This window comes from Lissotriton vulgaris, chromosome 3_1 (genome assembly GCF_964263255.1).
Source record: "Lissotriton vulgaris chromosome 3_1, aLisVul1.2, whole genome shotgun sequence".
Lineage (NCBI taxonomy): Eukaryota > Metazoa > Chordata > Amphibia > Caudata > Salamandridae > Lissotriton > Lissotriton vulgaris.
In genome coordinates this window covers 1,424,365,199-1,424,376,687 of record NC_141689.1, presented here as the reverse complement: position 1 = coordinate 1,424,376,687, position 11,489 = coordinate 1,424,365,199, and the positions used below count along the sequence as shown (strand labels likewise).

General features: G+C 46.0%; 2 protein-coding genes across 2 annotated transcripts in view; one reads left to right on the top strand and one right to left on the bottom strand.

Annotated features, from left to right (window-relative positions):
* LOC147727989 (UDP-glucuronosyltransferase 2A2-like) overlaps positions 1 to 11,489 on the bottom strand; it is a 343,124-nt gene that overhangs the window by 287,256 nt on the left and 44,379 nt on the right. The gene's annotated exons all lie outside the window — the stretch shown is intronic.
* The window catches only part of LOC147727990 (fizzy-related protein homolog), a 40,261-nt gene continuing 37,777 nt past the window's right edge, over positions 9,006 to 11,489 (top strand). Inside the window, exons 1-3 of the mRNA XM_086962763.1 lie at positions 9,006 to 9,139; positions 9,623 to 9,750; positions 10,268 to 10,350. Coding sequence (XP_086818889.1) covers positions 9,121 to 9,139; positions 9,623 to 9,750; positions 10,268 to 10,350 — 230 coding nt within the window. The 5' untranslated portion in view covers positions 9,006 to 9,120. The remainder of the gene's footprint in view (positions 9,140 to 9,622; positions 9,751 to 10,267; positions 10,351 to 11,489) is intronic.

The window sequence follows — 11,489 nt, the reverse complement described above, 5'->3', positions numbered from 1 at the left end:
AAGACATTTTTGCAAATCAGTTACAAATCGCAGTTACAAGGGGCGTGTAATGAGGTCAGCTGCTCCTAATTATGAGTCCAGTGGAATGTATGAATGTTTTGCGACTGCCGAAAAGTTATTGGCACTTGAGTTAAAGTGGTAACAAATTCTCAAAGGAGTAGCACAGCTTTCCATTGGGAATCGTGTCTGGCGGTCGCAGGTAGACTATCAGGTAGATTCATCAAGAATTTTTGCGAGCGTAAATGGTGCGAATTGCAAAAATAATCCGTTTGCGCCCGCAAAAATGGCATTTGAGATACATCAATGGTTCATGCACTCGCAATTGAAGAAATCGCAAATAATTGCGATTTCTCAAATTGCGATTGCATTTAAGGAATCGCAATTTACGATTCCTTAAATGCAATGCATGATCCATTCCTAGATTGCAAATTCGCAATCTGGGGCCGCTATTTACCGCGAAGTCAAACTACGTGGTAAATAGCAAAAACTTAGAAATATGCACTTTGGTGCATTTTTCTAAGTTGTATGTTACACACACACATGTCCTTGGGACATGTGTGTGCGCAACACCAGTGTTAGATGACCATTTCAGGGGTGCAACAGGGTGTCCTTTGGACACCCTGGCACCCTTGATATTGCTTCCTCATTTGCGGATCGCTAATTGCTAATCGCAAATAAGGAATGACTCCCCATTCATTCCTATGGGCCTTTACTCCCATAGGAATGAATGGGAAAGCAATTCCTTATTTGCGATTAGCAATTAGCGAATCGCAAATAAGGAAGCAGTAGAAATCGCTAAAAATATTGCGATTTCTACATGCATCCCGTATTGCGAGTCTTTAATAGCGAATCCTTAAAGTTCGCTATTAAGGACTCGCAAAACATGACTTTGATGAATCTGGGGGTTAGTCTTGTTCCCCCAAGCCTTCGAAAGTGGTAAAAAAATTCCAAAGTAATACGTTCCTTTCATCAACTGCTTTCAACGGCTTTCAAAAAAATATTTTCTGTTTGGGTATGAAAATGCAGTGGTGGTGGTTTTTTGTTCCTTACAGCCCACCATCTTCTCTGCATCCACAGCCATTCACAGTGGGTCGCAAAAAGAGACATGCCTGGGTAAAAAAATGTAGGCAGGTAGTTTTGCGACGTCCTATTAATGGGCAATTTGCGATGCATGCCTAAGTGGATAAACTAGCAAGATCAAGCGTTGCTACTATAAAAACGCTGCAACAAATTTTCCTTCATTTGGTATTTCCACACAAGGTCCAAGCTACCATCTCCCTGTATTACTTTGTATAAACATGTAAAATAATATTATGTTGTTCAGAGAAAAAATAATAATGAATAAATAAAAATCATCTTTGGTCTACATGTACATACTTCCATTGTGCATCTATGTACCTTCCATGTACTTGGATCTGTGTGTCTGTTACTTTTCTCCTGATAAAGCATAGCCAATGCACTACCCTATTTCTCATCCTGTGCCTCTATCAATATCTTTAATCTACATATACGTACTCCTTTTTGTATCTATATACTTTCAATGTACCCATGGATCTATATATTTATCACTTTCTTCTAATTTAGCATTTCCAATGCACTACCCTATTTCTCAGCCTATACTTCACTCAATATATCTTCTAGCCCAACCTTCTGACTCATCTCAAACTTCTTTCTACGACTCCTTCCAATGCACTACCCTATCTCTCATCCTATACCTCTATCAATACACCCTCTACATCCACTCTCTCATTTATCCCAAACCCCATACCACGACTATGATCGCCAAAATAACCCTTTCTAGACTCTCTCCTACTCTACTCCTCCTTGCATCATCTGACACCTCTTTTACTATACCGACCCCCTAAAAAAACTTTCTAAACTCTTCCCTCTGACTCCTCCCCTCCAAAACTCCTTTTTATGCATCAAAAGCCTCCTCCTACTGCTAAGACCTAAAAAAAACCTTCACTCTTTTATCCCTCCACTATCCTTTTCAATCAAAATTCACAGACTAACATGTTCACTTCTCAAATTCCATATTCAACTATACTAAAATTCTGCCCAAATAACTGAATAACATATCCACTACTCAAATTACTTCATATTTATACTATACTCATTTTCAACACTAATCCTTTACGGGTTCCGGAGTGGCGTGCTACTGGCCAGAAAAGCGCTTCAACACCCATCAGGGGTAACAAGTGCTATATGAATGCAAATATTTCTTGCCCTTTTATCCCTCTGCTATCCTTCTCCCTCCAAGTAACTGACTAATATCCACCACTGAAAAAACTTCATATTTCACCTTATTAATTCACCACTAATCCTTTATAGGCTTACTGAATAGCATGTGTCAACAAGCGCTAAATAATACAAACCTTTGTCCTCCTCTATCCTTCTGCTATCATTCCAAATCCAAATAACTGACTAACCTATCCACCACTTAAAATGTACTTGCATGTTTTACTATACTAATTCAACACTAATTTCTCTATGGGTCCTGGAGTAGCTGCTACTCGCTGAAAAAGCGCTTCGACACCTCGTCAGGGGTAGTAAGCGCTATATAAATGAAATTATAACACAATACAATACAATATCGGTTTTCGAACAGGTATTAGCACATCAGGCCCCTGGTGCAGTAAAAGGGACTGTTGGGTCCCTTCCTACAGAATCAGTGAATGGGTGAATTTAAATAAGTGAAAGCTACTGGCCCCCTTAGGTTGCTTTGTAGTACACGGGGGAGGACTAACTGACAGATATGCCCTTGTTAAAGGGGGAGGGGTGGGGGGCTAATGTGATAATGTGATTTACTATGAATGTATATATGGGCTTGTTGTCTAAATAAACTAATGAAGAAGTAATTAACCATCACTGTCAGGGACAGTAATGCTCCTTGGTTGGCCACTGGCCGGGTACCTGCTCTGATGTTCGCAGACAACACTTTGCTGTTGTCTCGAACATCATCAGGTATCCAGAGGGTCCTGGATGGTTTTATATCCTTTTACGCTCTGAGGGGATTGGAGATAAACTTAGCAAAGACGAAGTTTATGATCTTTCATCCCCCAAAGCGAACTCGCCCTAACCCGGTATTAAATGGCATCCCGCTCGAAATGGTGAGAACCTTTGTATACTTGGGGGTTACCCTGACTGAAGATTTCAGTTGGGGCCCACAGGTATCCAAATCTGCTTTGAGGTTGGCGCAGATCGGAGGGGGCATTGGCAAGTTCCACAGAAAACCCTGTTTAAGCCAGTTGCCCCAGCCCTTGAGATCTATGGGGTGCAAGCTAGACCAGCTGTGATGTATGGTGCAAAACTCTGGGGCCATAAGAGTACACCAAGCCTCCTCAAGGTGGAACAGGCCTTTATGCGGAACCTGATAGGCCTCCCCCAGGGCACCCCGCTCACACCCCTGAGACTAGATCTAGGCCTAGAGTCCATCTCAGAACTGTTAGCCACCCGACCTCTCCTGTACTGGAGAAGGCTTTGGACAGTGCCTGAGCTTGAGGATTATAGAGCTGAATTCGCTGCAGTCTGGGGGCACCTAAAGATCAAGAATATCCCCTGGCTAGCCCATATCAAGGCCCTTGCACATCAAATTGGTATGCCCCAATTATGGGAGACCCCGGAGGTGAGCTGCTCGAGAGTGAAGAGAATGGAGCTCTTGGCCTCCCTGAGACATTACAACCTAAGCCTTCTGCATAGCTCGACAATGCTGGGCAGTCTGTCTGCAGAATTTTTTCAGGTAAAACTTGTGTCTAAGAGAGAGGAGTTTTTGGACTTAATACAGCCTCCCCTTGCAAGAAAACTTTACACACAATTAAGACATGGTTGTCTACCTATTGGGGCATTTACTTGCAAATGGAATGGACGAGAAGAGGGAATTTGCCCAGTTTGTAATAACACCAAAGAGGATATTGTCCACGTCTTACTCCTCTGCCCAGCCTATAGTACAATAAGGAGATGCTGGTTGGCACCGTTATGTAGGAGCCTTGGTTTAAGACAATGTGCACAAGCTGTCAGAATTTTAAGATGTGACACCTCCCCCTCTATTGTGTTTGCGGTATCCCGTTTTTTATATGGTATGTGGCGCAGAAGGCTCACTTTAATGAATTGCGACAATTTGTGATCTACAGGGATTTTTTGATACCATTACTTTGATAACTTACTGTTTAATAACTTTTTAATCATGTATTTTCAATTATTTATGTATTTTATTCCGTGTATGTACATATTTTACCTGTGCTTTTATGGTCTATGACCGCAATAAAGTTATCAAATGGCAATGGATAATGTGATTTACTATGAATGCATATATGGGCTTGTTGTCTAAATAAACTAATGAAGAAGTAATTAACTATCACAAGTCTGTCCCTGTTAATGTGGCTTGTGAAGGAGAGTTATCGGCCCTGCCAATAATAGCTTGTAGCTGAGGGCTGTGTGGATCCGAATATTCTCTGTGTGAGAGAGAGAAGGAGAGACAAAGGCAAGAGAGTGACAAAAGAAAGAGAGGTAAGGGAAACAGACAAGAAAGCGAGAGAGGAAGAGAGCAACACAAATGAGAAGGAATGAGATAAAGGAGAGAGAGATGACAGAGAAAGGCGAGAAAACGCAATATGCACAAGCTTTTTGTCCAAAAAGTGTCAACTATACACAACAAGCATTGGCAAAACAAAGCCAATAGGTCTCACCAATGGAAGAGCAATGGCTTTGCCAGTGATTTTAAGCCATGTTGTACACCAGTGCAGCTGCTTTTCAGCATGGCTAAAAGTTAGTGCGTAGAGGTGAGTGTGGAGTGGAGTGTTGTAGAGTGGAGTGTCGTAGAGTGGAGTGTCATGGAGTGACGTAGAGTGTCATGGAGTGGTGTAGTTTGGAGTCGAGTACAATTTAGGAAAGTGGAGTGTTGTGAAGTGGCATAAAGTGTTGTGGAATGGTGTATAATGAAGCAGTGTAGAGTGGAGGGGCATAGAGTGGAGTGATTGCCGTACAGTGGAGTAGAATGTCATAGAGAAGAGTGGCCTGAAGTGGTGTGGATTTGCGTGAAGGGAGTTGCATACAGTGACGTTTTTTTTAATAGCCACCGCAGTGAAAACATTCAGAAGCATACCTATAATTTCCCAAACATCTATTTTAACACCTTTCGATTTTACTCCTTATGGAGAATTAAACATGTTCCATTTCTTTGTTGATTTTTCTACACAATAGGCGTTTTTAGCAAAAAATGTTTCTTGTGGTTTCACATACATTTTTTTTGGTTAGCTGTTTTATCATTGATAGCATAAAGACGGCGAAAAACAAAGCGTGAAACGAAATTGGACTCCCAGCAGGGTCGAGCCAACCTTTCATCATTCTCATGTTGACCATTTCTGAAAATTAAAACTGTCACTTACAAACAAGGAAAATAAAATAAACAGAAGCAACAAAAAGCATACAAGCAAATGTATTTAAGCAGTCCTTTTATTCCTGATTGACCCTTTTAATTAGCGATGTACATTAAAACATGATCTTCTGTTTTATCATCTACTAGCTTACCCGTTGCACATTGCTGCGATCTCAGAAGAAAGGAAATTTAAGGAAACTTGGTATGATAACATTCAATTTACATTGTGTAATTGTTATTGAAACGTATTCATTTTAATATGGAAAACATTTTAAAGTGTTGTTTTTATTCTGTTTATTTATTCGAGTGCTTGTGGATACACGGTATTTTTTGTTTTTCCGTCTGGTGTGTACACAAATAAATCAGAAGGTTTTCCGACGCGTGAGCTGGCCACATACAGTTGTCCATGTGAGAAGCACAGATTCTCCAAATCTAGTCCACACACTTGCAGCGACAGTCCTTGTGCTTTGTTGATGGTCATTGCAAAAGCGAGTCGCACCGGAAACTGTAAACGTTCAGTATTGGAAAGATTATGAGGGCTCTGGGTGGCCAGAGGGCCGATATTTAACAATGTTTTTTTGCCAGAAAGCTTCATGAGAGTGTACTCAACAACTTCCCAAAGTTTCATGCCGATCGGATGAATGGTGTGGTAATGCATAAAGGACAAACAGACAGACATACATTCGTTTTTAGGTTTCGCCTAGCGGAAGCTGCGCTCTGCGCAGCTTTTCCGCGCAGGCGAAATCCTGTTGAGAAGAGTAGTGTGGCTTTTGTTCGGCCCTCGTCCTTGATTGGCTGGCTCCGTAAACGGAGCCTTGCCATTGGACGAGGGGCCTGTCCGTCAATGCCGGACCAGACACGGGGGCGTTCCCGACATTCTTTGGCTTTTGCCGACGTCACGGGACGCCGGGAACGCCCCCGTGTCTGGTCCTGGCATTGCCGGCACTCGAACGGGAAGGCGGCAATTAGCGGTGTTAAAAGTAGCAGCGCCCGAGAGCCGGCCGGCTCCGGGCGGAGGCTGCCAGCGGGAGCGGCAGGTAATTGGAATGATTCCGAGCACGGACTGCTCACACTTTTCCTCGTGGCCCGCCTCACGCATCCATTTACAGCTATCCGCGCCAGGGGCCGCACCCACTTTCCTGAAACGAGAGCTGCAACCGGTTTCGCAACACTGAGTCTTGCTGTTCCTGTGAGAGCCAGGGACTGCGCTGCACAGGCCCGCCGAGTACAGAACAGGGCATCGCGGAACGCATACAGGTAACGAGCGGCAGGAGCACCGTGCACCAGCCGCCGGGAAAACAAACAACGCCATCTTACTGCTTGGAAGTGTGCGAGGCGCCCCCCTCCGTTAAAATGGCGACGGCCGCGGGGGCGCAACTTGTGTTCCATGCCCAATGAGCTTTGTGAATGGGGTATCATCCCGGACAGAGGGAGGTTGTTTACTCCATGTGTAGTGTTTTGGATGTGTTTCTTCCTCACCGCAGCTTACCTAACACGACTTGGCTGTTGAAAAACAAACGACGCCATCTTACTGCTTGGAAGTGTGCGAGGCGCCCCCCTCCGTTAAAATGGCGACGGCCGCGGGGGCGCAACTTGTGTTCCATGCCCAATGAGCTTTGTGAAGAAAGACCCGAGCTTGTGGTTTGTCTGGCAACATTTCATCTCAAACGATGAAACTTAAAAGAACAGATCTACTTTCATAACCAAGCGAACGTGTTAATGTAATCTTCATTCATAGTAAAACCTACACGTGCTCGTACACAACACCCTGAAAAGCAAGACGCCGGTTGCATATTCATGTAGCGGCGGGGATCGCCCTTTTTACGCATCGGCAGAAAGGTCGTGGCAGAGGTCATCCTCCGAGGGTCATTGCGTAGAGGGGGCAGAGGGACCAGCGGGGGCTGCCGGCCGATCAATGGCTGTCACTCACCAGCAGATCTCTGCGGTAGGCAACCTCGGGCGCGCCTGCAACTGGGGCAGCGCCGGCCGAGGGAGCAAGTGGCACAACTGGTAAACGGAAGGGGGGCCCCAGGGGAAGTAATTATGAGACTCAGACAGACGCTGTGGGGAGGGGGTGGGGGGCTTCGGAGGATCCCGTGGCGAGGGCTCAGTGACACGCCTTGAGCACGGAGACTAAACCCCCAGTGCAAATAGATTTAACAAAACACAGAAAACAAAGAACAATGTGAGTTGAAACAAATAGACCTCCGTGGGGCAGGAATACTTTTTTATTACTAGTTCAATAAAGCTTAGCAAATAACCCAAGTTCAATTTTTAAAATATACATTGCAACAGAAGGTGGGCAATCTACATGTAGCTCGCCCATGTCACTAAATATAACTGAGGCACGCCCGATGCCCGCCCAAGGAATGGCCAATGGCCTGGTCCATGCAACATATTTTGTCTGTCCATGCTGATTAATCTATATACAGTGAATCTACATAATGTGACTATGGTGAGAACTTGTCAAGGATCAGAATCAACCTTGAGCATTCAACGAAAAAATCTTCAAGAAGGGAAGATGCGCTAGAGATGCCCGATGAGACAGATCTAGCAGATGTGGAGTGTGAACGTTCTATGACGTAAAAAAAACAAATGTGATGATGAGCAGGTCAAGTTTTTGCTTTACGTTGTTAGAAGGCAGAACAATGGGATACGCGGCGAGCCGGGTATTTTTAGGGACGTCACGCCGTTCGTGGCAGGTGACATGCGCCGAGATGTAATCTGCTGCAAGGGTTGGAGCCCTTTTGTGTTTATTTAGCAATGCGCAGCGATGACGTCATTGTTACACGCGTCACTATATCTGAGGTGACCTAGGGAATACGAGCACTTGTACAGGACTCGGTGTACTGTTGTGTCATTAGAGGACACCGTGTACCTTTAAGTACGGTTATTACTTTGACAAATAAATAGAATAAGTGCTGGGGCCCAACGCATTTTTTTAGTAGTCTGCTGCTGGTGCCGAGGACTGAAAAGATTGCCAACTTGTTTTTTTTCACACCACCTTCCACCTGGCCCCTCGCTTTTGATGGTGTATAATGCCAGGTTAGCCTCTTCCAGGTCTCCGTCTACCAGCTATTTAGACGTGATAGAGCAAACGTGGTTAAAGGATAGATCAAGAACTAAACAGTGCGATGGCTAATTACCTCATTTCTCTGGGCTCGCCGATGCAAATGGAGAAGTCGGGCCCAGTCAGCAGAATATGCATTGGATTTCCGTTGCACTGTCCCCCTGTTCCCCCACGGAGCATCAATTCTCTTGAATATTGCCGGCTCTCTATAATTGGATGCGAAATGGCATTATTTTATTACCATTAAATGGATGTGTTAGGTTCACGCTTTCAGTCCTTGACTTTGTTTGTGGAAAAGAGCGATATTTATTAATTTGTTGACTGCTGTGCCCAGAGTCGATGACTTTTCTCACAGTGCATGTTGTACATTATTTTGAGAGAAAACATTGTTCATGAAGTTTTGGGATCCCACCCCTGCTCAGAGATTAATGTGTGTTTATACATGTAGACAAACCTGCGAGCGGAGCGCCGTGTGCCTGTGTGCGTGTGTGTGCGTGCCTGTGTGAGTGAGTGCCTGCTGCTGCCTGCCACGGCGCAGGGAGTGCGGGGAGCAGACGGGAGGGCACCAGGCAGCAGCGGCAGCGATGGTACTCATTCTCAACCACATCCTCATCGCAGTCCTTCAATTTTTCAGACGGGGCCAGCAGGTCTTCCTGAAGGCGGAGGAGAAGCCGGCATGCTCGGACGCCCTGCAGGTAAGAGACGGCGCCTCCGGTCCCCGCGTCCCCTGTGCGCGCCTGTGTGATCTTGTGACAGCGCCGCGCTGCTTGTGCCCCTTCGAAGTCATTGCTGTCTCTTGGGCTGTGTGCACTGCCAAGCATACCCTGTGTATAAGCACGTGTGCGGGGGGGGGGGAAAGGTATGAGGGCTGCAGGTGAGAACTGCTCTGTTGGTAGAACAATGAAGTGCTCGTGCCTACAAAGTGCTCATATTTCAACTTTTCCCCGCTGTGATCGCGTTCACTTCCCATTTAAGCGAAGGATGCCGCCTCGGACAACGGCAAAGGTAGGTGCCCTCCCCCACCCCTCGCATGTGTTTTGGTTCCCACCATCTGTGCGGGGCTTTGTGGGGCGTGATGGATGTGACCTGTAGACAAGTGGGGGCAAGAAGCCTGTCCTCTCCCCCTCCTGCCCTCGGCCAGGCAGATGCTCAGACTCTCTCCTGTTGTTTCCGAGCAGATGGGCTGGCATACTCTGCCCTGCTGAAGAACGAGCTGCTGGGGGCGGGCATCGAGAAGGTGCAGGACCCGCAGACCGAGGACCGGCGGCTGCAGCCCTCCACGCCCGAGAAGAGGAGCCTCTTCACGGTAAGCCACAGCGCCCCCTGCTGTCCCCCCTCACACACCCGCTGGGACGGGGTGATGACCTCTGTGAAGGTCACAGCCAGGCCTGGGCGGTGTGCTGTGGGCGGGCCTGGTCTCTGTGCAGCACTTAGTGTGTTCTACCATATTTGTTTGTATCCCCGTGGGTTGCTGTGCCTGCTGCAGGGGTCTGTGTGCAACCAGCTCAGTGTTTAGACTCATGGATAGCTTGACTCCTTCCGAGAGTATGCCGAGTTTTAAAACATTTACAAACAATAGTCAGTATCCTCACTCCAATCACATGCTCTATTTCAATACACACAACGTGTATATGTATAAGCTGGATTCTTACACCTATAAGCTTGTTGGTTGCTGGCTTGTACTACCATTTCTCATTCGTAAACACGAGGAATTTTTTGTTGCTCGTTGCGGTTTTCTATAAGCCATCCCATAAAATGTGAGTTGCTCCTTGCTGATCACAGCCCCACGAGCCGCTCTCACCTTGCGTTTTCCTTCCTTGCAGTATTCCCTCAGTTCAAAGCGCTCCAGCCCAGATGACGGAAACGAAGTGTCTCCATACTCCTTGTCGCCCATCAGCAACAAAAGGTCAGTCCTGGCGCGGGCGGGGTGGCATAAAGAGTGCATTATATGAAGCGCAAATGTGCAGCGAATGAAGCTCTGCTCCATCTCCACCAGTTGTAAGAACCATGCTATAGTATAGGCCTTGATTATTCAAATGTTTCTTCAGACCTGTAGGGGGGAAATAAATGCCCTGCATGATGGTGCCCTCCATGTACCACCTTCGCCCCTTCCATGACCACTTTGTGGCGTCCATCAAAGTTAAAATAGAGCCCTTTCCTTATCGGGTGACAAATTAATTAAACAAAAAAAAGATTACATATTTTTACACTGGTGTAATACTAGAAGCAGACAGCGATGCAGCAGCATCAGTGGAAACCCTCTAATACTCTTTATCGCATCTTACGCCCACTAATAAGGGCCATGTTCCCAAGAAAACTATTACTGGCTGTTTGACTCGTTGAAAAGACTGAAGGGTCACATCACAGGTCTGAAAAGATTAAACCAGCTTTGTTCCTACCCATTGACTTGATGAGTCTCACTTCTTGCCTAGTGCTACTTTTAGCTGACTTGGGTATCCATGGAAATACAACTTGTATAGGCAACTTCAAGATTGTTTTCGTGCCTCTGTTGCCTGCTTGTGACCCTGTTGCTTGCTTGGGACCCTGTTGCTTGCTTGTGACCCTGTTGCTTGCTTGTGACCCTGTTTTCGTGCCTCTGTTGCCTGCGGGGGGGCTCGCAGCGAGCCCACAGTGTGTGGGGTGGGGCTCGCAGTGTGTGGGGGGCTCTGTGTGGGTGTGTGTGTGGGGGGGCTCTGTGTGGGTGTGTGTGGGGGGCTTTGTGTGGCTGTGTGTGGGGGGGCTCTGTGTGGGTGTGTGTGTGTGGGGGGGGGTTTGTGTGTGTTGGGGGGGCTCTCTGTGGGTGTTGGTGTGTGTCATTTGCAAGAGATAAAGCTAGTGGCATTGTAAATGACAATGCCATTTATTTATGTTAAAAAAAAACATAAATAAAAATAATGTCAAGAGCAATGCCAATCGCTCTAACTTTAACAAAGGCGAAACCATTGCATTGTAAATGCTTGTTATATATATAGACTAGCTTACCTGTCGCGCGTTGCTGCAATCTCAGAAGAAAGGAAATTTAAGGAACCTTGTTATGATAACATT